We start from the raw sequence: 25,646 nt of genomic DNA on the forward strand, positions 1-25,646 counted from the left end.
TCCAATGTAACACGGATTTTTAAAAAAGGTTCCAGAGTTTTCCTCAGAAATATTTCCTGCGGAGTTTTCAAGCAGTTCGTGTTTTCTCGGACAACACCACGAGGATGGCCTACATCAATTGGCAGGGAGGCACTCGCAGTGTTCCCCTGGCAGAGGAGGCGTCTCGTCTTCTGGTGTGTGCGGAAGCACATGTTCTATGTCTGTCGGCAGTGCACATTGCGGGTCAGGACAATATTTAAGCGGATTTTCTCAGCCGGAATCTTTTGGACGCAGCAGAACTCTGCGTTTTGGTTGATCTGCCAGCATTGGGGAGTGCTGGTGATGGATCTCATGGCCTTGGCTTGCAATGCCAAAGTTCCCCAGTTCTTTAGTCACAAAAGATAGCCAGGAACTGCAGGCTTGCACGCTCTTCTCTAGCCCTGGCCGGAAAAGCAGCTGCTATATGTGTTTCCTCCATGGCCTCTGATAGGGAGGATTCTTTGCCACATAGGGCAGCATTGGGGGCCGGTCGTTCTAGTGGCTCCAGATTGGCCCCGGCGTCTGTGTTATGCGGATCTCGTTCAGGTGCTCTCTGAGTCCCCGTTGTGGCTGCCGGTGACGCCGGATCTTCTGCATCAAGGTCCAGTACAGATGGAAAATCCCTCCCGCTTTGGTCTTACAGCCTGGCTATTGAGAGGTGGCAGCTGAGGAATAAGGGATTTTCAGGACCACTCATTGCCACTCTTTTGGGGGCACGGAAGCAGTCCACTTCGACAGCGTACGTGAGAGTGTGAAAAGCTTTCTCGGCGTATTAATAGAACTAAAAAATGAACTTGCGGAGCTACTGTTAGAAATATGCAATCTGTCCCTAAAATCGAGTGTAGTACCGGAAGACTGGAGGGTAGCCAATGTTACTCCGATTTTTAAGAAGGGTTCCAGAGGAGATCCGGGAAATTATAGACCGGTGAGTCTGACGTCGGTGCCGGGCAAGATGGTGGAGGCTATTATTAAGAATAAAATTGCAGAGCATATACAAAAACATGGACTGATGAGACAAAGTCAGCACGGATTTAGTGAAGGGAAGTCTTGCCTCACCAATCTAATGCATTTTTTTGAGGGGGTAAGCAAACATGTGGACAATGGGGAGCCGGTTGATATTGTATATCTAGATTTTCAGAAGGCGTTTGACAAAGTGCCGCACGAAAGACTCCTGAAGAAATTGCAGAGCCATGGAATCGGAGGTAGGGTATTATTATGGATTAAGAACTGGTTGAAAGATAGGAAGCAGAGAGTAGGATTGCGTGGCCAGTATTCTCAGTGGAGGAGGGTAGTTAGTGGGGTCCCGCAGGGGTCTGTGCTGGGTCCGTTGCTTTTTAATGTATTTATAAATGACCTAGAGATGGGAATAACTAGTGAGGTAATTAAATTCGCCGATGACACAAAATTATTCAGGGTCGTCAAGTCGCAGGAGGAATGTGAACGATTACAGGAGGACCTTGCGAGACTGGGAGAATGGGCGTGCAAGTGGCAGATGAAGTTCAATGTTGACAAGTGCAAAGTGATGCATGTGGGTAAGAGGAACCCGAATTATAGCTACGTCTTGCAAGGTTCCGCGTTAGGAGTTACGGATCAAGAAAGGGATCTGGGTGTCGCCGTCGATGATACGCTGAAACCTTCTGCTCAGTGTGCTGCTGCGGCTAGGAAAGCGAATAGAATGTTGAGTGTTATTAGGAAGGGTATGGAGTCCAGGTGTGCGGATGTTATAATGCCGTTGTATCGCTCCATGGTGCGACCGCACCTGGAGTATTGTGTTCAGTACTGGTCTCCGTATCTCAAAAAAGATATAGTAGAATTGGAAAAGGTACAGCGAAGGGCGACGAAAATGATAGTGGGGATGGGACGACTTTCCTATGAAGAGAGGCTGAGAAGGCTAGGGCTTTTCAGCTTGGAGAAGAGACGGCTGAGGGGAGATATGATAGAAGTGTATAAAATAATGAGTGGAATGGATCGGGTGCATGTGAAGCGACTGTTCACGCTATCCAAAAATACTAGGACTAGAGGGCATGAGTTGAAGCTACAGTGTGGTAAATTTAAAACGAATCGGAGAAAATTTTTCTTCACCCAACGTGTAATTAGACTCTGGAATTCGTTGCCGGAGAACGTGGTACGGGCGGTTAACTTGACGGAGTTTAAAAAGGGGTTAGATAGATTTCTAAAGGACAAGTCCATAGACCGCTATTAAATGGACTTGGAAAAATTCCGCATTTTTAGGTATAACTTGTCTGGAATGTTTTTACGTTTGGGGAGCGTGCCAGGTGCCCTTGACCTGGATTGGCCACTGTCGGTGACAGGATGCTGGGCTAGATGGACCTTTGGTCTTTCCCAGTATGGCACTACTTATGTACTTATGTACTTATGTGGTGTCTGCGTTCCAAGTCGCCTTTTTGGGCATCTGTTCTGGTTATTTTGGTGTTCCTTCAGGATGGACTTCAAAACGGATTGGCATATAATTCCCTTCAAGTTCAGGTAGCCGTGCTAGCCTGTTTTCGAGGCAAACTAGACAGCTCCTCATTGGCAGCTCACTCAGATGTGGTTTGTTTCCTCCGCGGGGCTCTTCGTCTTCGACCTCCTGTGCGACAGCCGTGCCCATCATGGCATTTGAATGTGGTGCTGCGAGCCCTGCAGGCCCCGCCCTTTGAGCCTTTGAACAAGGCCTCTGAGAAGGATTTTACACTTAAGACAGTGTTTTTGGTGGCCATAGCTTCGGCTAGGAGGATTTCAGAGATTCAGGCTTTGTCTTGCCGAGATCCTTTTTTGCCGTTTTCTGAAGCAGGAGTGTCGATCCGGACGGTGCTGTCGTTTCTCCCAAAAGTGGTTTCAGCTTTTCATGTCAATCAGGTGGTTTATCTTCCTTTCTTTCAAAAGGAGGATTATCCGGAGGAGTTTGCGTTGCTTCATTTCCTGTATGTGCGGAGAGCCTTGTTTAGATACCTGCAGGTTTCTAACGCATTTCGTCGCTCTGATCATCTCTTTGTGCTCTTGGCTGGCTCAAAGAGAGGTGAGGCGGCTTCTAAGGCTTCCATTGCTCGCTGAATTAAGGAGACCATTGGGGCGGCGTATGTGTTACACGGTCGGTCGCCTCCAGTGGCCCTGAAGGCTCATTCTACTGGAGTGCAGGCGGCTTCGTGGGCGGAGACATCTGCTTTATCTCTCTGGAAGACATTTGTTGGGCAGCTACATGGGCATCCCATCATACTTTTGCTAAGCATTACAGGTTAGACGTGTCGGCTCGGGAAGATGCAAGTTTTGGGGCAGGAGTGTTGGCGCGGGGAGCATCGGCTTCCCACCCTACTTAGGGATTGCTTTGGTACATCCCACCAGTTCCTGGATTCATCTGCTGTGGGTGACAAGGAAAGTAAAATTATGTCTTACCTCATAATTTTCTTTAACCGCAGCAGATGAATCCAGGATCCCTCCCTAGCTCAGCCGACGGTTTTCGTTTTCCGCAAAGTGTAGATGGTTTTCCTTCTGGGTTCTTTTTTGCAGAGTTCAGACAGATATGGGAACACAGAAAGGATTCCGATTTGTAGTACAAGTGGAAGTTGTTTCAAGTTTGTTGTTTGGTTCTCTGTTTTTAATAGTGAGGATGGTTTCTTGTTGTTTGTTTCGTGTTCTTGCCTTGGTTACTGCTTACGAATGACATACTAACTGAGAAGGGGATGGCCGTCTGGCATCACTGCCTTCAGTTTATTTATCTCTATCTCCACCTGCTGGTAGGCGGACTTAACCCACCAGTTCCTGGATTCATCTGCTGTGGTTAAAGGAAAGAAAATTATCAGGCAAGACATTTATTTTATTTTTGTTTTGTTACATTTGTAACCCACGCTTTCCCACTCATGGCAGGCTCAATGCGGCTTACATGGGGCAATGGAGGGTTAAGTGACTTGCCCAGAGTCACAAGGAGCTGCCTGTGCCTGAAGTGGGAATCAAACTCAGTTCCTCAGTTCCCCAGGACCAAAGTCCACCACCCTAACCACTAGGCCACTCCTCCAATAATTTACATTATTATTGTGTTGCCCAGTTTGTTTGCGTCCCTAATTTCCTTTAACATTTCTGCATCCGTCTGTTCATCAGATCTTCAGATACTATCACCCCAAGGTCCCTTTCCTTTTCTTCACATATCAGTCTCTCACCCCTAACACATATAGCTTCTTTGGATTTCTACTCCCAAGTGCATCACTTTGCACTTCTTCACATTAAATTTAACTGCCAAAAATTAGACCATTGTTCTTATTTTTGTAGATCACTTTTCATGTTGTCCACTCCTTCCAGGGTGTCCACTCTGTTGCAAATCTTGGTGTCATCCACAAAAAGGCAAATTTTACCTTCTAACCTTTTGGCAATGTCACTCACAAATATATTGAATAGAATCAACCCCAGAACTGATCCTTGAGGCACTCCACTACTCACATTTTTTTTTCCTTTGAGTGAATTTCATTTACCTACCACCCTCTGACAAGTCAACCAGTTTCTAATCCAGTTCACAATTTTGAGTCCTAACTTCAGCCTTTCAAGTTTGTTCATTAACCTCCTATGCGGAACTGTGTCAAAGGCTTTGCTGAAATCCAAGTAAACTACATTTAGCCATGTATACTTGACCTAATCCTCTAGTCACTCAATTAAATCAATCAGATTCATTTGTCATGATTTTGCTTTGGTAAAACCATATTGCCTTGGATGTTGTAACCCATTGGATTTTAGGAAGTTCACTATCCTTTCCAGTTTTCAAGTTTATTTGAGATTTTCTATCCTGCCCAACAGAGCAAGCCATCTGGACAGCATACAATCTAAAATGAAAGCAGAGAAAAGAAAAAAAAACAACATACATACGTACATTACTAGCATGAAACATAAGGAGTCCAGGTGGAACTACAATATAAATAGAAAAGAAAGTGGAAAAAATGTAAGGAGGGGGAAACTGTTAACTAGGTAAAGTAACCTTATCTGGGTCGAAGTTAAGCATATGCATCTTGAAATAGGAAAGCCTTAAGTTCTGTTTTAAAGAGGTAATGAGGTGATTTGTCTGAAACAGGACAACTTAGGTTCTTTAGCAGCATGTCCATTACTTTTCCAACCACTGAAGTGAGGTTTTCCAGCTTGTAGTTTCCCACTTCTTTTCTGCCACAACTTTTGTGAAGAGGGGCCACATCCACTCTGCTCCAATCTTGCGGAATTCTCCTGTCTCCAAGGATTTATTAACTAAATCTTTAAGAGAACACGCTAAAACCTCCTCGAGCTCCCTCAACATCATGGGATGGATCTGATCAGGTTCCATGGCTTTGTCCACTTCCAGTTTTCCAAGTTGTTCATAAACACTTTCTTCTGTGAATAATGTGATAAAGCGAAGTTTCTTACCTGAAGCAGGTATTCTCCGAGGACAGCAGGCTGGATATTCTCACGTGTGGGTGACGTCATGTCGGCCCCGTAAAAAATCGCATGCTCCTCAGTTGAATCCAATAGATGAAAAGAAATCAACTCCAAAGGGGAGGAGGGAGGGATTGTGAGAATATCCAGCCTGCTGTCCTCAGAGAATACCTGCTTCAGGTAAGAAACTTCGCTTTCTCCGAGGACAAGCAGGCTGATATTTTCACGTGTGGGGTATCCCTAGCCCCCAGGCTCACTCAAAACAACAAGCATTGGTCAATTGGACCTCGCAACGGCGAGGGCATAAGAAAGATTGACCTGAAACAAGAAACATCTAACTGAGAGTGCAGCCTGGAACAGAATAAAAATGGACCTAGGAGGGTTGGAGTTGGATTCTAAACCCCAAACAGATTCTGCAGCACCGACTGCCCAAATAGACTGTCGCATCGGCTATTCTGCTGAAGGCAGTAGTGAGATGTGAATGTGTGGACTGATGACCACGTCGCAGCCTTGCAGATCTCTTCAATAGTGGCTGACCTTAGATGAGCCACCGACGCAGCCATGGCTCTGACATTATGAGCCGTGACATGGCCCTCTAAAGTCAGCCCAGCTTGGGCATAAGTGAAGGAAATGCAATCTGCTAGCCAATTACAGATGGTGCGTTTCCCGACAGCAACTCCCCTCTTGTTGGGATTAAAAGAAATAAACAACTGGGCGGACTGTCTGTGGGGGCTTGTCCGCTCCACGTAAAAGGCCAATGCTATTTTGCAGTCCAAAGTGTGCAGCTAGCTTTCGCCAGGACTTGTATGAGGATGGGGAAAAAATGTTGGCAAGACAATTGACTGGTTCAGATGAAACTCCGACACCACCTTTGGCAAGAACTTAGGGTGTGAGTGGGAGGACTACTCTGTTATGATGAAATTTAAGATAAGGAGCATGAAATACCAGAGCCTGGAGCTCACTGATCCTACGAGCTGAAGTAACAGCCACCAAGAAAATGACCTTCCAGGTCAAATACTTCAGATGGCAGGAATTCACTGACTCGAAAGGGGGTTTCATCAGCTGGCTGAGAACAACATTGAGATCCCATGACACTGGTGGAGGTTTGAGAGGGGGCTTTGACAAAAGCAAACCTCACATGAAGCGAACAACTAACGGCTGTCCAGAGATAAGCTGACCCTCTACACGTCGATGATAAGCACTAATTGCACTAAGGTGAACCCTTACTGAGTTGGTCTTAAAGACCAGACTCTGATAAGTGCAGAAGGTATTCAAGCAAGGTCTGTGTAAGACAAGAAAGGATCTAGGGCCCTGCTGTCACACCAGACGGCAAACCTCTTCCATTTAAAGGAGTAACAACGTTTAGTGGAATCTTTCCTGGAAGCAAGCAAGACTCGGGAGACACCCTCAGAAAGACCCAAGGAGGCAAATTCTAAGCTCTCAACATCCAAGCCGTGAGAGCCAGAGACTGGAGGTTGGGATGTAGAAGTGCCCCTCGTTCTGAGTAATGAGGGTTGGAAAACACTCCAATCTCCACGGTTCTTGGAGGACAACTCCAGAAGAAGAGGGAACCAGATCTGACGCGACCAGAAAGGCGCAGAGAAGCATGGTTCCGCGGTCCTGCTTGAGTTTCAGCAAAGTCTTCCCCACCAGAGGTATGGGAGGATACGCGTACAGAAGGCCTGTTCCCCAATGAAGGAGAAAGGCATCCGACGCTAGTCTGCCGTGGACCAGTAGTCTGGAACAGAACTGAGGGACTTAGTGACTGAATTGAGTGGCAAAAAGATCCACCGAGGGGGTGCCCCACACTTGGAAGATCTTTCTGGCGGCAGCCATGCTCAGTGACCACTCGTGAGGTTGCATTATCATGATAAACGGCTTGGAGAAACATGCCGTGTTGGCGAGCCCAAAGCCACATCTGTACAGCTTCCTGACACAGAGGGCGAGAATCGGTGCCCCCTTGCTTGTTTGTGTAGTACATAGCAACCTGATTGTCTGTTTGAATCAGAATAATTTGGTTGGATAACCGATCTCTGAAAGCCTTTAGAGCGTTCCAGATCGCTTGCAACTCCAGGGGGTTGATCTAAAGACGCTTTTCCTGAAGGGACCAAGCTCCTTGAGTGTGAAGCCCATCTACATGCGCTCCCCACCCGAGGAGGGATACATCCGTCGTCAGCACTTTTTGTGGCTGAGGAATTTGGAATGGGCACCCCAAAACCAGATTGTATCGAATTGTCCACCACTGAAGTGAATTCCGAAAGTTGATGGACAGCTGGATCACATCCTCTAGATTCCCTGTAGCTTGAAACCACTGGGAAGCTAGGGTCCACTGAGCGGATCTCATGTGAAGACGTGCCATGGGAGTTACATGAACTGTGGAAGCCATGTGGCCCAGAAGTCTCAACATCTGCCGAGCTGTGATCTGCTGAGACGCTTGAACCTTGGCTCGGGAAGATAGGCACAAGCTGTCTTCGTGCACAACAGAGCCCCAGTGAATTCCAATTTTTGAACTGGGTTGAGATGGGACTTTGGGCAATTGATGACAAACCCTAGTAGCTCCAGCACTTAAATAGTCATCTGCATGGACTGTAAAGCCCCGTCGTGGGAGATGCTCTTCACCAGCCAATCGTCCACATAAGGGAACACATGCACTCCCAGTCTGCGTAGAGACGCTGCAACAACTGCCAGGCACTTGTTAAAGATCCTGGGCGCAGACGCCAAACCAAAAGGCAGCACACAGTACTGAAAGTGCTGCGTTCCCAGCTGAAACCGTAGATACTTCCTGTGAGCTGGTAGTATCGAGATGTGAGTGTAAGCATCCTTTAAGTCCAGAGAGCATAGCCAATCGTTTTCCTGAATCATGGAAGAAGGGTGCCTAGGGAAAGCATCCTGAACTTTTCTCAAACCAGATATTTGTTCAGGCCCCTTAGGTCTAGGATGGGACGCATCCCCCCTGTCTTCTTTTCCACAAGGAAGTACCTAGAATAGAATCCCAGCCCTTCTTGCCCTGGTGGAACGGGCTCGACCGCATTGGTATTGAGAAGGGCGGAGAGTTCTTCTGCAAGTACTTACTTGTGTTGGGAGCTGAAGGACTGAGCTCCCGGTGGACAATTTGGAGGTTTGGTTTTCAGATTTAGGTGTATCCTAACCGGACTATTTGAAGAACCCACTGGTCGGAGGTTATCAGAGGCCACCTTTGGTGAAAAAATTTTAACCTCCCCCAGACAGGCAGATCGTCCGGCACGGACACATTTATGTTGGCTATGCTCAACTGGAGCCAGTCAAAAACCCGTCCCTTGTTTTTGCTGGGGAGCTGCAGGGGCCTGTTTGGGTGCACGCTGTTGACGAGAACAAGCGTGCTGTGGCAGAGCCAGAACCGGCTGTCGTAGGAATGTACTTATGGCCCCTAGAGGCGTAAGGCGCACTTCTCTTCCCTTTGAAAAACTTCCTGGATGAGGAAGCGGATGCAGAAGGCGCCCGGCGGGAGAGAGAGTCCATAGCGTTATCACACTGATAGAGATGATCAATCAACTCTTCGACCTTCTCACTGAAAAGAAGATCCCCCCGGCAAGGGATATCCACAGTTTTCTGCTGAGTTCATTCCTCCAGGTTAGAGGCACGCAGCAATGAGAGTCTGCGCATCACTATACCCATAGCAGAAAATCTGGCTGTCACATCACAAGTATCGTAAATGCCCCTGGACAGGAACTTGCAACATGCCTTCTACTGCCTGACCACTTGTCGAAAAGGCTCGGCCTGCTCCGGTGGGAGTGCATCAATCAAGCTCTCAAGCTGCCGCACTGAGTTCCGCAAATGAATGCTCGTGAAGAGCTGGTACGGCTGAATTTTGGAAGCGAGCATGCCAGCCTGATACGCCTTCCTCCCAAAAGAATCTAAGGTTCTGTGTTCCCGCCCCGGGGGCGCCGAGGCAAAGTTCCTAGAACTCTTAGCTCTTCTGAGAGCGGAATCCACCACCACAGAATCATGAGGCAGCTGAGGCCGGACGAAACTGGGTTCCCTGTGGATCCGATACTGGGATTCAGCCTTTTTGGGAATAGTTGGACAAGAAAGAGGCTTCTCCCAGTTCCTCATCAGCACTTCCCTGAGTGTATCATGAAAAGGAGCTGTGGTAGAAGACTTAGGTGGAGATGGATAATCCAGGACCTCAAGCATCTTGGCCCTGGGCTCATCCACAGTCTCCACAGGGAAGGGAATGGCCTCAGACATTTCCCGCACAAAAGATGAAAAAGACAAACTCTCCAGAGGGGAGAGCTGTCTCTGAGGTGAGGGGGTCGAATCAGATGGAAGACCTAGAGAATCCTCGGCAGAGAAAACTCCATGACCCCCATCTTCATCAGTTGAGCCATCATTGGATGGGGCTAGCAACTCAGAAAGAGCGGCCCGGATCTGAGCCCATCTCGACATGGAGGTGCGGTGACCTTGATGACGGTGTCGAGAAGTCGACTCCCCAGGAGACTCCGGTGAAGCTTCCTCCACCGAAGGCAATGGAGAGTTGACCCGAGAGGTTACCGACCCCAGTACCGGATAAGGGGACCTCACCACCGGCAAAAGGCTAGGTGCCACAGGAGCCTCTGGCACCGTCAGTACCGGTACCTCCAGTGCCGGACGCAAGTGGTGCAGCACCGCTTCCATAAAATCAGGAAAAATAGCCTTGATACGCTCATCTACAGAAGCTGTCGGAGAAGGCTGCGGTGTCGATCCGGGCTTCAGAGGGCAGAATCTGCAGAGGCTGGGGAGCCGGTACCGAGCTGCCAGACGACCTGCGCGTCGATACCTCCATAACAGAGGGAGAGCGATCCTCTTGGCATCGACGCTTCTCGGGTGCCGAATGCCTCGACGACCCGGAGCTCGCAGTACCGTGTCGAGAAGGAGAACAATGACAGTGCTTCTTGGCCTTCACCCGACGCCCGTCATCGAGACTCCTCGGTACCGGTGAGGAAGACGTGGAATCCACACGCTTCCTCTGGGCCGGGTCTGAGAGAGGTTGGTCCCGGGGGGCCTGCAATGCAGGAGGCACCGAGGCAGATGGAGACCCGCTCGATGCATCACTGCTCCCAGCGTGCATTGGTCTTTTGGCAGCCTGTACCCGGTCTCTCGATGCCAATGCTGCCCTCGACGTCGACGGTACCGATGCCGACGCCGAGGTACCGAACCCAAAAAGCTTTTCTCTTTGGGCCTCTCGAGAAAGCTGAGTGCGCTTTTTCATTTTTAGGCACAACTTACAGCTTTCCTGAAGATGGTCGGGCCCAAGGCACTGAAGGCACCAGGAGTGCGGATCAGTGCCAGAGATGGTCTGGTTGCAGCGGGCGCATGGCTTGAAGCCGCTGGGCATCTTCGATGACATCGCGGGGAAAATCGCCTCCGCAAAATCAAAGGACGCGATTGTGTCAGAAAAAAAGACACAAAAAAAAGAAAAAATACCCGATCGAGCGACCTAAGAACGGTCGCACGAAAAAAGAAAGGAAACTTAGAAAACGAAAAAACTAAGAAATAAAGGATTAGTTTTTTTTTTTAAACAGGAACACTCGAAAAGGGTAAAAACGAACTTCGTTTGAAGAAGAGAAAAGAACTTCCACTCCGTAGGCTTGGAAAACACGAAGCGCTGATAACAGAACTCCGTGTCTCCTCAGACGCAGAAAAGAAAGAACTGAGGAGCTTGACCGCACAACGGGCGGGAAATCGTGTTCATGCATGCGCAGTACCGGCACCTCGCGTGGTAGAACGCTCCAGAAGAGACTTCTGCGATTTTTTACTAAAATCCTCTGGGGCCGACGTGACGTCACCCACACGTGAGAATATCAGCCTGCTTGTCCTCGGAGAACTTCTCTTTTCTTTATATGTGCCTTTATCAGCCAACTGTGGTCCTCCAGGTTTTTCTTCTGAGAACAGAAGTATTTGTTTAGCAAGTCCACTTTTTCATTCTCCAAATAGTGGTTCACAGCATTTCTCTGTCTCACAATTTCATTTCTAGCTTTCCTCCTTTCACTAATATAATCTATTTCCTTTACGTCTCTAGCCATTTGTTGTTCTGCTTACACTTTTGCCAGCTGTATTTCTATCTTTGTTTCCTTCAGTTTTATCAGGTATTATCTTCTGTGTTCCTCTTCTTGAGTTCTTCTGCATTTCATGAATGCCACCTCTTTTTCCTTTATTTTTTCAGCCAATTTTTTGGAGAGCCATATTGGTTTTCTTTTCATCTTGCTTTTGTTTACTTTCCATACATAAAGATCCTCTGTCTTTTTTTTTATAACTCCTTTCAGCTTGGATCTTTGTCTTTCCACTTCTCTTATGTCTTTGCACCCCATCAGCTCTTTCTTCAGGTACTCCCCCATTTTACTAAAGTCAGTAATTTTGTTCTCCGAGGACAAGCAGGCTGAATATTATCACTGATGGGTCATCGTCCGCGACAGCCCAGGAGACCGGAACTTTTTTTTTAAAAGAAGAACTTTCGAGAATGCGGCGTCACGCTGGACAAGATGCACCATGCATGCGCGAGCAGGTTCCCACCCGCGACGCGAGCATGTCACCTTTAGTTTCTTTTCCTCCGCGATTCTGGGCAGTCAGGATTTTCGCCGCTGCACAGTTTTTTCACGGCTCAGGAGACGACTTTTAGCGTTTACCGCTATTTTCTTCTTTTCTTTTAATAGTTATTGGTCTTAGTAAAAAAAAAAAGTTCTGTTTTCCTCTAGTTCTTAGTTTTCCTCACCCTTTGAATTTTCCTTTATTTTTTGTCGCAGCCGGCCTTTAGGCCGCTGGGCCGGGTCTTTTTCCCTTTTTTTGTGCCCTTTTCTATTGGCACCATCGAGCCTTTTAATTTCGTGGCCGCTATTTTCCCGCCCATGTCATTGAAGACTCCCAGCGGCTTCAAACATTGTACTCGCTGCAACCGGACCATCTCAAGCACTGACCCCCACGCGTGGTGTCTTCAGTGTCTTGGGCCTGACCATCTCCCAGCTGCCTGTAAGCTGTGTAAATTGATGAAGATGCAGACCCAGGTGGCTCGAGAGGCTCAGCGTGAGAAACTTTTTCCTGACCAGTCCGGTCCTTCGATGTCGGCATCGACATTGGTACCGAGGCCATCGGCTTCGACATCGAGGGAACCAGCCACACTGAGAGCGCAGGTAATGGCTGCCGAAAGACTGTATCAAGCTGGGAGCAGTGAGGCATCGAGTGGGTCTCCACCCATCTCAAGGCCTACTGCTATGCAGGCCCACCAGGACTGACCTTCGTCAGACCCGGCCCCAAGGATGCATGAGGATTCCACATCCTCCTCTTCGGTACCGAGGAGTCTCGATGATGGGCGTTGAGCGAAGGCTAAGAAGCACCGTCATCAATCGCCTTCCATGCGCGGTACCAGGAGCTCCGGGGAGCCGAGAGAGTTGGCACCCGAGAAGTGTCGGCGCCGGGAGAACCGCTCACCCTCCATACAGGAGGTGCCGATGCGTCGGTCATCTGGCAGCCTGGTACCGGCTCTCAAACCTCTTCAGATTCTGCAACCGACCCCTGCACCAGCCTCCCAGCCTTTTCCGATGGAAGCACTCGACGAGCGCATCAGGGCCCTTCCAGAGCTTCTGTAAGGGTTGGTTCGCCATTCTGCCTCAGTGTTGGGGGTGCTTGCACCTTCCATACCGACTGCAGAGGCGGCATCTGGGCCATCACCTGTGAGGAGGTCCCCGTCCTCAGTACCGCTTGTGGTACCGGTGTCAGCTGCCACCTGGGTCGATTCCCCTCGACGTCGGTGGAGGAAGCTTCGTTGGAGTCCAGGCAGGAGTCAACTTCTCGACACCCCCCACAAGGTCATCGATCCTCGACGTCGAGACAGGCTTGGGTTCAGGCTGCCCTTAGGGAGCTTTTGTCCGAAACTGATGAGGAGCGCTCGGGGGAAGAGAAGGAAGACCCCAGATACTTTTCGGAGGAAGAGTCGTATGGGGTTCCCTCTGATCCTACTCCACCAATTAAAATGTCTCCACCTGAGAATCTCTTTTTCATCTTTTGTGCGGGAAATGTCTAAGGACATTCCATTCCCTATGGTGGTTGTGGATGAGCCCATGGCCGAGATGCTCGAGGTCTTGGATTATCCTTCTCCACCCGCTGAGGTTGCTACGGCACCCTTGCATAATACACTCAGGGAAGTGCTTATGTGAAATTGGTCATGCCCTCTTTTTAACCCAGTGGTCCCCAAAAATTCAGAGTCCCAGTACAGAGTCCATGGAGAACCTGTAATGGTGAAGGCCCAACTTCCTCACGATTCCAAGGTGGGGGACTCTGCTCTCAGAAGGGCCAAGGGTACTAGAGACTATGCTTCGGCACCCCCAGGCAGAGAGTCTAGGACCTTGGATTCTTTTGAGAGGAGAACGTATCAGGCTGCTATGCTCGCCGCCAAGATCTAGACTTACCAGCTCTACACGAGCATCCACTTTCGGAACTCGGTGAGGCAACTGTCCAGTTTAGTTGAAGCACTTCCTCCGGAGCTCGCTGAACCTTTTCACCAGGTGGTCAGGCAGCAGAAGGCGTGTCGCAAATTCCTAGCCAGGGGGTCTTATGACACTTTTGATGTGCCATCCCGAGTAGCTGCTCAGGGTATCGTGATGCGCAGACTCTCATGGCTGCGTGTCTCGGACCTGGATCAGAAGACCCAGCAGTGAATGGCGAATGTTCCTTGCCGGGGGGATAATCTTTTTGGAGAGAAGGTTGAGGATATGATTGATTCCCTCAAGAAGCATCATGATGCTATGGATTCTCTCGCTCGCCGGATGTCTTCTGCTACTACTTTCTCTTCTAGGAGGTTTTTTGGAGGGAGGAGTGCTCCCTATTTCTATAACAGGCGTAGGTACACACCTGCTTCTCGGCAGCCGGTTCAGGCTCACCCCCAGCATGCGCGTTCCTGTCAATGCCATGTGCCTAAGGCCCCTAGGGCTCCCCAGCAAAAGCAAGGGATGGGCTTTTGACTATCTCCAGTTAAGCATAGCCTCGGAAAATATGTCCGTGCTGGACGACTTGCCTGTTGGGGGGAGGTTGATATTTTTTCACCAAAGGTGGCCTCTTATAACCTCCAACAGGTGGGTTCTTCAAATAGTCCGGTTAGGATACACACTCAATCTGGTATCCAAGCCTCCAAATTGCCCACCGGGAGCTCAGTCCTTCAGCTCCCAGCACAAGCAGGTACTTGCAGAGGAACTCTCCGCCCTTCTCAGCGCCAATGTGGTCGAACCCGTTCCACCAGGGGAAGAAGGGCTGGGATTCTATTCCAGGTACTTCCTTGTGCAAAAGAAAACAGGGGGGGGGGTGCGTCCCATCCTAGACCTGAGGGGCCTGAACAAATTCCTGGTCCGAGAAAAGTTCAGGATGCTTTCCCTGGGCACTCTTCTTCCCATGATTCAGGAAAACGATTGGCTATGCTCTCTGGACTTAAAGGATGCCTACACTCACATCTCAGTGCTTCCAGATCACAGGCAGTACCTTCGATATCGCCTGGGAACTCAGCATGTTCAGTACTGTGTGCTGCCCTTTATCTCGCATCTGCGCCCAGAGTGTTCACAAAGTGCTTGGCAGTTGTCGCAGCATCGCTACGCAGACTGGGAGTGCATGTGTTCCCTTATCTCGATGATTGGCTGGTGAAGAACACCTCAGAGGCAGGAGTTCTACGATCCATGCAGATTACTATTCAACTGCTCGAGCTACTGGGGTTTGTCATCAATTATCCCAAGTACAGAAATTGGAATTCATAGGAGCTCTGTTGAACACACGGATATCTCGAGCTTATCTTCCCCAAGCAAGGGCAGACAACCTTCTGGCCCTAGTGTCCTCAGCTCGAGTATCCCAACAGATCACAGCTCGGCAGATGTTGAGACTTCTGGGCCACATGGCCTCTACAGTTCATGTGACTCCCATGGCACGTCTACACATGAGATCAGCTCAGTGGACCCTAGCTTCCCAGTGGTGTCAGTCTACGGGAGATCTAGAGGATGTCATCCATCTCTCCACCGATTTTTGCAATTCTCTTCAGTGGTGGACCATTCACTCCAATCTGATCTTGGGACAACCATTCCAAATCCCTCAGCCGCAAAAAGTTCTGACGACGGATTCATCCCTTCTGGGGTGGGGAGCTCATGTAGATGGGCTCCACACTCAAGGAGTTTGGTCCTTCCAGGAAACGCATCTGCAGATCAACCTCTTGGAATTGCGAGTGATCTGGAATGCGCTGAAGGCTTTCAGAGATCGGCTGTCCAATCAAATTATCCTAATTCAGACAGACAATCAGGTTGCGATGTATTAGACAAACAAGTAGGGGGGCACCGGATCTCGCCCTCTGTGGATCTTTTTGCCACTCAGCACAATCACATGGTTCCTCAATTCTGTTCCAGACATCAGACCCACGACAGACTAGCATCAGATGCCTTTCTCCTTCATTGGGGGACAGGTCTCCTGTATGCATATCCTCCCATACCTTTAGTAGGGAAAACTCTGCTGAAACTCAGGCAAGACCGCGGAACCATGATTCTGATAACACCTTTCTGGCCTCATCAGATATGGTTCCCTCTTTTTCTGGACTTGTCTTCAGAAGAACCTTGGAGATTGGACTGTTTTCCGACCCTCATCACTCAGAACGAGGGGTCACTTCTACGTCCCAACCTCCAGTCTCTGGCTCTCACGGCCTGGATGTTGAGAGCTTAGAAGTTGCCTCTTTAGGCCTCTCAGAGGTTATCTCCCGAGTCTTGCTTGCTTCCAGGAAAGATTCCATGAAAAGGAGTTATGCTTTTAAATGGAGGAGGTTTGCCGTCTGGTGTGACAGCAAGGCCCTAGATCCTTTCTCGTGCACTACACGGACCCTGCTTGAATACCTTCTACACGTCGGAGTCTGGTCTTAAGACTAACTCAGTAAGAGTTCACCTTAGCGCAATCAGTGCTTATCATCAGTGTGTAGAAGGTCAGCCTATCTCTGGACAGCCTTTAGTGGTTCGTTTTATGAGAGGTTTGCTTTTGTCAAAGCCCCCTGCCAAACCTCCACCAGTGTCATGGGATCTCAATGTTGTTCTCACCCAGCTGATGAAACCTCCTTTTGAGCCACTGAATTCCTGCCATCTGAAGTATTTGACCTGGAAGGTAATTTTCTTGGTGGCTGTTACTTCAGCTCGTAGAGTCAGTGAGCTCCAAGCCCTGGTGGTTCATGCTCCTTTCATTAAGTTTCATCATAACAGGGTAGTCCTCCGCACTCATCCTAAATTCCTGCCGAAGGTGGTGTCGGAGTTCCATCTGAACCAGTCAATTATTTTGCCAACATTTTTCCCCGTCCACATACCCGCCCTGGTGAGGACAAGTTGCATACCTTGGACTGTAAGAGGGCATTGGCCTTTTACGTGGAGCGGACAAAGCCCTATAGACAGTCCGCCCAATTGTTTGTTTCTTTTGATCCCAACAGGATGGGGGTTGCCATCGGAAAACGCACAATGTCAAATTGGCTGGTGGATTGCATTTCCTTCACTTATGCCCAAGCTGAGTTGACTCTGGAGGGCCATGTCACAGCTCATAATGTCAGAGCCATGGCTGCATCAGTGACTCACCTGAAGTCAGCTTCTATTGAAGAGTTTTGCAAGGCTGCAACGTGGTCATCAGTCCACACGTTCACATCTCACTACTGCCTTCAGCAGGATATCCGACGCGATAGTCGGTTTGGGCAGTTGGTGTTACAGAATCTGTTTGGGGTTTAGAATCCAACTCCACCCTCCTAGGCCCATTTCTGTTATGTTCCAGACTGCACTCTCACTTAGTTGTGTTTGTTTTTAGGTCAATCTTAGTTATGTCCTCGCCGTTGCGAGGCCCAATTGACCTTTGTTCTTTGTTTTGAGTGAGCCTGCGTGCTAGGGATATCCCATGCGTGTTGATGTCCAACCTGCTTGTCCTCGGAGAAAATGAAGATACTTACCTTTAGCAGGTATTGTCCAAGGACAGCAGGCTGGACATCATCACAACCCTCCCTCCTCTCCTTTGGAGTTGTTCTTCTCGTTTGCTTTTTATATAACTGAGGGAAGCGCGCGGGCGGGAAGTCACTCGCGCATGCGCGGTGCGTTGTCCCCGCGCCCGCTCTCGTCGCTTCTAGAAGTTTTACATTTTTGATTTTTAAAACCGGAGCTCCTGGGCCGTCGCGGACAACGACCCATGCGTGATGATGTCCAGCCTGCTGTCCTCGGAGAATACCTTAGTAAGTATCTTCATTTTCCCTTGTATCACCTTTCTGAATTGTAACTTAGCTTCCTATAATGTTCTTTCCTTTTTATTTTTTTTATGCACCTGTATATTTTTATTGCTGTAAACCACTTAGATTGTTTTGATAAGCGGTATATTAAATAAAATAGAACTTTGAACCTTAAAAATGATAGGTTGAGTAGATAGTTCAACAGATATGCAGGGATACATTTGTGCTTTAACTCTCCTTATGTTTCAGGATAACAAGGTATTGACTGGTTCATGGGTTGCACGCAATGCCTTGCAACTATGGGATTACCGATCCGCACAACTGGAAAAAAACATTCCTTTCCCAGCAAGATTATTTAATGGTGAATTTATCTATGCAGCAAAGTTCTGTAACAAGAATGTAGTCATTGCTGGAGGAAGTGGAACCTATAGTGCCTGTGCTGTGGATTATAAAACAGACAAGGTAAGATGATGTGGATTCCCATTTTAAAGGAAACAAGAGTAGGGGTGGCCAAAGACCTTCCAATGGCAACAATGAAAAACACCAGAAAGTTTGGTAATAAAATACAAAATTTTATTAAGGTTATGCCAAAGTAGGCAAAAACAAACAGTTTAACACCAAGAAGGCTATAATGAAGCACTATAGTAGACCAATGGACTTGATACAAAATTGTGTTTCGCCCAATGCCTGCTTCAGGATTCTCAAAGTCTAAGACCCTGTAGTGCCTAGCTTGTACATATACATTAGTCTCTATAGGGAAAGTGCATTTGCTGGGTGCCGAATACTGAACTCACAATACCGTGAAGGCTGTTGTATATGTACAAGCTAGGTACTACAGGGTCTTAGACTTTGAGAATCCTGAAGCAGGCATTGGAGAGGACCGACTAAGCGGCGGCAGTCATAACGCGAAGTTAAGTGGACATTACTTGACATTACTGGGTAATCAATAAAGTATAAAGGAGGTTTTTTGCCTATGATGACAGCCAGAACTCCATTAACTACCGAGCTGTATAGCCAATAGTTGGAGTCTGTTGAGGCTTTTTCCTCCATATTAACACAACGTAAATCTGAATTTAGACATTTTACACAAAACGTCCAAATTCCGAACAGGAAAAGAGGTCATTTTCAACAAAAATAAAAAAGTCTATATTTTTCTTTTGAAAATAACATTTTGAAAAACATTTTGTGATTTGGACGTTTTGTTTTTCAGTCCATTTTCAAACAAAAAATGCCCAAATGCAAAACGCACAAAATCAAGCAATAAGAAAAGTTTCAGTCATAGGAAAGCATTCATAGAGGATAACAAAGTTCAAACTGCTGTAGAATCAGTCAGCTCTATTACATCTGAAAAATTATTTTGTAGGAAGACTAATATTTCGAAATATCAAAATATTCAGAAAAATGAGAGATTAGTGCTTCTTCTGACTGGTGCTAGCCACACAGGAGTAAAATTATTTACATGTCCTCGGTGTGGTAAAAGATTCACAGGCAAGACATCTCTCATAGTTCACCAGAGAATCCACGCAGGTGTAAAACCATTTACAAGTTCTGAGTGTGGTAAAAGCTTCAGAAAGAAGGCGTTGCTTGCAGTGCACCAGAGATTCCACACAGGAGTGAAACCATATATATGTTCAGAGTGTGGTAGAAGCTTCCACTGGAAGGGAAATCTCACAGTGCACTAGAAAATGCACACAGGAGTGAAACCATGAATATGTATAGAGTGTAATAAAAGCGTTTGTTGGAAGGTAAACCTCACAATGCACCAGAGAATACACACAGGAGTAAAACCATTTATATGTTCTGAGTGTGGTAAAAGCTTTGGTTGGAAAGAAAGCCTCACATGGCATCAGAGAATCCACACAGGGATGAAACCATTTACATGCACTGAGGAGGTAAAGGCTTCAGTTGCATTGGGACAGGTAATTAGGGAATGTACACTCTTGCTATGAAGTATGGAAAAATAGCACTCTGGTATTTAGATATATGTAATAAGACCTCCTTTTTATCTATAGATCTGAATTCAAAGCCCAAGTCTACTGATAAACAATAGACACAAGGCTCAGATGTTATAAAAAATAGAAAGCTTGGCATTAGGTAGAATAGTGGAAAAGTGACATCTCAGGAAAGCAATAGGGCACCCTAGGGGGCACTGCAGTGGACTTTGTAAAATGCTCCCAGGTACACTTCCATATCATCATGCTGATCAATCCATAGATTGGTGGGTTGTGTCCATCTACTAGCAGGTGGAGATAGAGAGCAAACTTTTGCCTCCCTATATGTGGTCATGTGCTGCCGGAAACTCCTCAGTATGTTCTCTATCGCAGCAGGTGGTGGTCACACACAGCAGCAGCTCTGGCTAGGCCTCCAAGCCTAATTTTTAGGTTTTGTTGAGTGCCTGGGGTTGAGGGCTCTTCTTGAGCAAGTGCAACCTGGTGGCGCCAGGTCCCTCCTTTTCTCCCCCCTCCCGCTGGCGCCGTTAAAAAAAAAAAAAAAATTTTTGGACGTCCTTAAAGGCGTTTATTTCGACGTTTATTTAAACGTTTATTGCAGCTACTCACTGGGACACCAGGTCGTTACAGCTCGGAGCGTGAAGCAGGTAATTTTTACCTTTTTTTATAGCGGGCAGGGGGTTCCCCGATTGATCTCCACGTGGCCTATGGCGTCGGAGGGCGAAGGCGCGAAGAATCGCTCCCCGGACCGCGTGTGCGCTACTAGCGGGGATGCGGGGGTATTAAAGTCTGATTCGCCCTTGTTTGGTGTCAGTTCGGAGGCCGGTCAGTGTCCCGGGTCTTCCTCCGGTGCGGCAGTTTTTCCCGCCATAAACGCCCATCCCCCGCTCCTCGCCTCCGCCATCTTGGCCGGCCACTCTGCTCGGACGGCTTCTTCTTGGGCCGCCCTTGAGCCGGGAGACGTTCATGCCATGGCCGCCCTTGATTTGGGCGACGGCAAAAAAGCGGCTAAAGTTAAGCGCCGTTCTTCCCGCGCGGCTCCTTCGCGGAGTGTCGCGCCGGACGCCATCTTGGATGCGCAGCATGTTTCTCCCCCGCTCTTGCGAGCGCCGGTTGAGGGTACGTCTGGGGCTGTGGCCCAGACTGCTGAAGTGCACAAGTCTGGGGGGTTTCTCCCCCCGAGTTTATTTTGCTGCTGCATCAGGCCTTCCTTATGCAGAACGCTGCCCCTTCTCCTTTATCCGATAAAGGGGTTGAGGCCCCCGGAAGTAAACGCCCTCGGGTGGATTCCCAGGCCTTAGAGGACGCTGTTTCCTCTGATGTAGATGAGGGCAGCGTATCTGAGTTCTCCCAACGGTCCTTTGGGGATTCCTTGGAGGAGACGGATTCCCGCTCGGATGGAGCGGATGACCCCTCTGCAGCACGGATCTTTCGCTCAGAGGATTTGCCCAACCTGTTAATGCAGGCCATGAGCATTTTAAAGATTTCCTCTCCGGAGGACGTCTCTCCCTCAGCCCCTGTTGGCTCCGCCATTATGCTGAGGACGAAGCGCCCGCCTAGTACCTTCCACGTGCATGATGCCATGCACACCTTAATTTCGGCTCAATGGGATGTCCCGGAAGCGAGCCTCAAAGTGGCTAGGGCTATGTCCCGCCTCTATCCTTTGCCTGAAGGTGAACGTGAGGCCTTTCTTTGGCCTACCGTGGATTCTTTAATCACTGCGGTGACTAAGAAAACGGCGTTGCCGGTGGAAGGTGGCACGGCCCTAAAGGACGCCCAAGACAGAAGATTGGAGGCGGCCTTAAGGTCGTCCTTCGAGGCGGCTGCCTTAAGTTTGCAGGCCTCAGTTTGTGGCTCCTACGTGGCCAGGGCGTGCCTGACGATTGTGCAGCGGGCTTCCCCCTCGGATCCTTCCTTGAGGGCTGACTGGCCGGCCCTGGAATCGGGCTTGGCTTATTTGGCAGACTTACTGTATGATGTCTTGAGAGCATCGGCTAAAGGCATGGCTCAGACAGTCTCTGCGCGGCGCTGGCTTTGGCTGAAACATTGGTCTGCGGACCACGCCTCTAAGTCCCGCCTGGCTAAGTTGCCTTTTAAAGGCAAGCTGCTCTTTGGGGTCGAGCTGGACAAAATCGTGACCGATCTCGGCACGTCTAAGGGCAAGAGGTTACCAGAGGTCAGGGCTCGGGCCAGTGCTCGCCCAGGTATCTCCAGAGGACGGTTTCAGGAAGCCCGTCGGTACCGCCCGTGCAAGTCGGGCTCCTCTGCCCCCTCTTCCTTCAAGAGGAACTTCTCCCCCAAGCAGCATTCCTTTCGCAGAGACCGCCGTCCCGGAGGTACGCCCTCCGGTCCTCCCCCAGGGTCTCGTACCCAATGACGGGGTCTTGGTCCATGGCCCAGTGCAGAGTGGAGGACGCCTGTCCTCGTTTCTGGGCGAGTGGACCAGAGTAACTTCAGACGCTTGGGTGCTAGAAGTCATCAGAGACGGCTACAAGCTAGAGTTCTGCCGACCCTTAAAAAACGGGTTTGTACTCTCTCCCTGCAAGTCTCCGGTCAAAGCTGTGGCAGTGCAGCAGACCTTGGACAATCTGATCCGCCTGGGTGCGGTCGTTCCGGTGCCAGAAAATCAGCTTGGCAAGGGACTTTACTCCATTTACTTTGTGGTACCAAAGAAAGGAGGTTCTGTACGGCCTATTCTCGACCTCAAAGGGGTCAATCGGGCCTTGAAAGTTCGGCACTTTCGCATGGAGACCCTCCGCTCTGTTATAGCGGCAGTGAAGGCAGGAGAGTTCCTGGCATCCTTGGACATCAAGGAAGCGTACTTGCATATTCCCATCTGGCCTCCTCATCAACGCTTTCTGCGTTTTGCAGTACTGGGCCGACACTTCCAGTTCAGAGCCCTCCCGGTCAGGTTGGCTACTGCTCCGCGGACCTTCTCCAAAGTAATGGTGGTCATCGCGGCCTTCCTGAGGAAGGAAGGAGTACAAGTCCATCCTTATCTGGACGACTGGTTGATCCGAGCCCCCTCTTATGCAGAGTGCGGCAAAGCTGTGAACCGGGTGGTTGCTCTTTTGAGCTCCCTGGGGTGGATCATCAACTGGGAGAAAAGCCAGCTGCACCCAACTCAGTCCCTGGAGTATCTGGGAGTTCGATTCGACACCCAAGTGGGCAGAGTGTTCCTGCCAGACAATCGGATTGTCAAGCTTCAGGCTCAGGTGGACCAGTTCCTAGTAGCCTCTCCTCTTCGGGCTTGGGACTATGTGCAGCTGTTGGGCTCTATGACGGCCACGATGGAAGTAGTGCCCTGGGCCAGGGCTCATATGAGACCACTACAACACTCTCTGCTGCAGCGATGGACTCCGATGTCGGAGGATTATGCTGTGCGCCTTCCCTTGGACCCAGCAGTGCGCAAGGCGCTGAGCTGGTGGATGCAGACAGACAAATTGTCTGCAGGAATGCCTCTGGTGACCCCGGAGTGGATTGTCGTCACGACGGACGCCTCTTTGTCGGGCTGGGGAGCCCACTGCTTGGGAAGGACAGTGCAGGGGCTCTGGTCTCCTGCAGAGGCAAAGTGGTCTATCAACCTCCTGGAACTCAGAGCCATTCGGTTGGCGCTTTTGGAGTTCATCCCGGTACTGGCGTTGAAGCCAGTACGGGTCCTGTCGGACAATGCCACGGCTGTGGCCTATGTCAACCGCCAGGGAGGTACCAAGAGCGCCCCTCTAGCCAAGGAGGCCATGAATCTATGCCAGTGGGCGGAAGCGAACCTGGAACAGCTGTCAGCGGCCCACATTGCCGGAGTCATGAATGTCAAGGTGGACTTTCTCAGTCGCCATACCTTGGAGCCCGGAGAGTGGCAGCTATCTGCTCAGGCGTTCTTGGACATCACGAAGCGCTGGGGCCAGCCGAGCCTAGATCTGATGGCGTCATCGGCCAATTGCCAAGTGCCGCGCTTTTTCAGCAGAGGACGGGACCCTCGATCCCTGGGAGTAGATGCTCTTCTCCAACAGTGGCCGACACAAGAGCTTCTCTATGTGTTCCCGCCCTGGCCCATGTTGGGCAGGGTGCTAGACCGGGTGGCAAAGCATCCGGGCCGGATAATCCTGGTGGGTCCGGATTGGCCCAGACGTCCCTGGTATGCGGACTTGATCAGGCTCTCAGTCGACGATCCTCTGCGGCTGCCAGTGGAGCAGGGCCTGTTATATCAGGGTCCCGTGGTGATGGAGGATCTCTCCCCCTTTGGTCTTACGGCCTGGCTATTGAGCGGCAGCGTCTGAGAAAGAAGGGCTTCTCAGACAAGGTCATCGCCACTATGCTGAGAGCGAGGAAGCGCTCTACTTCTACGGCTTACGCCAGGGTTTGGCGTACCTTTGCAGCGTGGTGTGAAGCAGGCTCACTTTCTCCCTTCACTGCTCCAATTTCTTCAGTGTTGGCGTTCCTGCAAGAAGGTCTGGAGAAAGGCCTGTCGCTCAGTTCCCTTAAAGTCCAGGTAGCGGCTCTGGCTTGCTTCAGGGGCCGCCTGAAGGGTGCTTCCCTGGCTTCGCAGCCAGATGTGGTACGTTTCCTCAAGGGAGTTAATCACCTGCGCCCTCCTCTGCACTCAGTGGTGCCTGCGTGGAATCTCAACCTGGTGCTAAGAGCATTGCAGAAGCCGCCTTTTGAACCCTTGTCGAGGGCATCTCTAAAAGACCTGACGTTGAAAGCAGTCTTTTTGGTGGCTATCACTTCAGCCAGAAGAGTTTCCGAGCTCCAGGCGCTCTCATGTCGAGAGCCCTTTCTGCAGTTCACTGAGGCAGGAGTGACTATTCGCACAGTGCCTTCCTTCCTGCCCAAGATTGTTTCTCGCTTCCATGTGAATCAGCAGCTCTGTCTCCCTTCCTTTCGTAGGGAGGACTACCCAGAGGAATACTCTGCTCTTAAATATCTGGATGTGAGACGAGTCATCATCAGATACTTGGAAGTGACCAATGATTTCCGGAAATCGGATCATCTGTTTGTCCTGTTTGCAGGTCCTCGTAAGGGTCTGCAGGCTGCTAAGCCTACAGTGGCAAGATGGGTCAAGGAAGCCATTGCAGCGGCTTATGTGGCCGCAGGGAAGGTGCCGCCTATCCAGCTGAAGGCTCACTCCACTAGAGCTCAGGCGGCCTCGATGGCAGAGGCCGGGTCCGTCTCCTTGGAAGAGATATGCAAGGCGGCAACTTGGGCATCGGCCCATACATTCTCCAAGCATTACCGCTTGACTGTGGCTGCACGGGCGGAGGCCCGGTTTGGAGCTTCAGTGTTGAGGTCAGGGATTTCAATGTCCCGCCCTGGGTGAGTACTGCTTCGGTACATCCCACCAGTCTATGGATTGATCAGCATGATGATATGGAAGGTAAAATTATGTATCATACCTGATAATTTTCTTTCCATTAATCATAGCTGATCAATCCATAGCCCCTCCCAGATATCTGTACTGTTTATATTCTGGTTGCATTTCAGGTTCAAGTTTAGTCTTCAGTTACTTCAGGAGGACTTCGTGTTCAAGTTTTTTCAATTGGATTCTTCAAGAGTTGAGACGAGTTTGTGTTACAGTGAGCTGCTGCATTCCTCTCCCCTCCGTTTTACGGGGCTGGATTGAGACTTAAAATTCTGCCGGCACTCCCTCCCGCTTCGTGCGGCTGTAGGGCAGCTTTGTACCCCTCCCGCTTCGGCGGTGTTAGGGTCAGTCAGCTCCTCCCGCGGTTGCGGTTGCAGGATAAGCCAGATCCCCCCGCATCGGCGGGGTGGTGTCCCTCCCCCGCTCCGCGGGGATGAGCTGGACGGATTCCCCTCCCCCACTTGTGTGGGGATGAGCTGGGTTAATTCCCCTCCCCCGTTTCGGCGGTGGTGAGCTGGGCAGAGTGTCCCTTCGTGGGTATAATTCTCTAAGTGCTGAGTCCTGCGGATGGAGCTTTGATATCAACATACTGAGGAGTTTCCGGCAGCACATGACCACATATAGGGAGGCAAAAGTTTGCTCTCTATCTCCACCTGCTGGTAGATGGACACAACCCACCAGTCTATGGATTGATCAGCTATGATTAATGGAAAGAAAATTA

The 25,646-nt window shown here is 49.7% G+C and overlaps 1 protein-coding gene across 3 annotated transcripts in view; it reads left to right on the plus strand.

Annotated features, from left to right (window-relative positions):
- Positions 1-25,646, plus strand: part of LOC115467017 (cell division cycle 20.2, cofactor of APC complex-like) — a 177,004-nt gene that overhangs the window by 113,814 nt on the left and 37,544 nt on the right. For all 3 annotated transcript variants that reach the window (XM_030198657.1, XM_030198659.1, XM_030198658.1), the window contains one exon: positions 17,867-18,079. In XM_030198657.1, the coding sequence (XP_030054517.1) occupies positions 17,867-18,079 (213 nt within the window). The remainder of the gene's footprint in view (positions 1-17,866; positions 18,080-25,646) is intronic.

This window comes from Microcaecilia unicolor, chromosome 3, assembly GCF_901765095.1.
Source record: "Microcaecilia unicolor chromosome 3, aMicUni1.1, whole genome shotgun sequence".
In the NCBI taxonomy this organism is placed as follows: domain Eukaryota; kingdom Metazoa; phylum Chordata; class Amphibia; order Gymnophiona; family Siphonopidae; genus Microcaecilia; species Microcaecilia unicolor.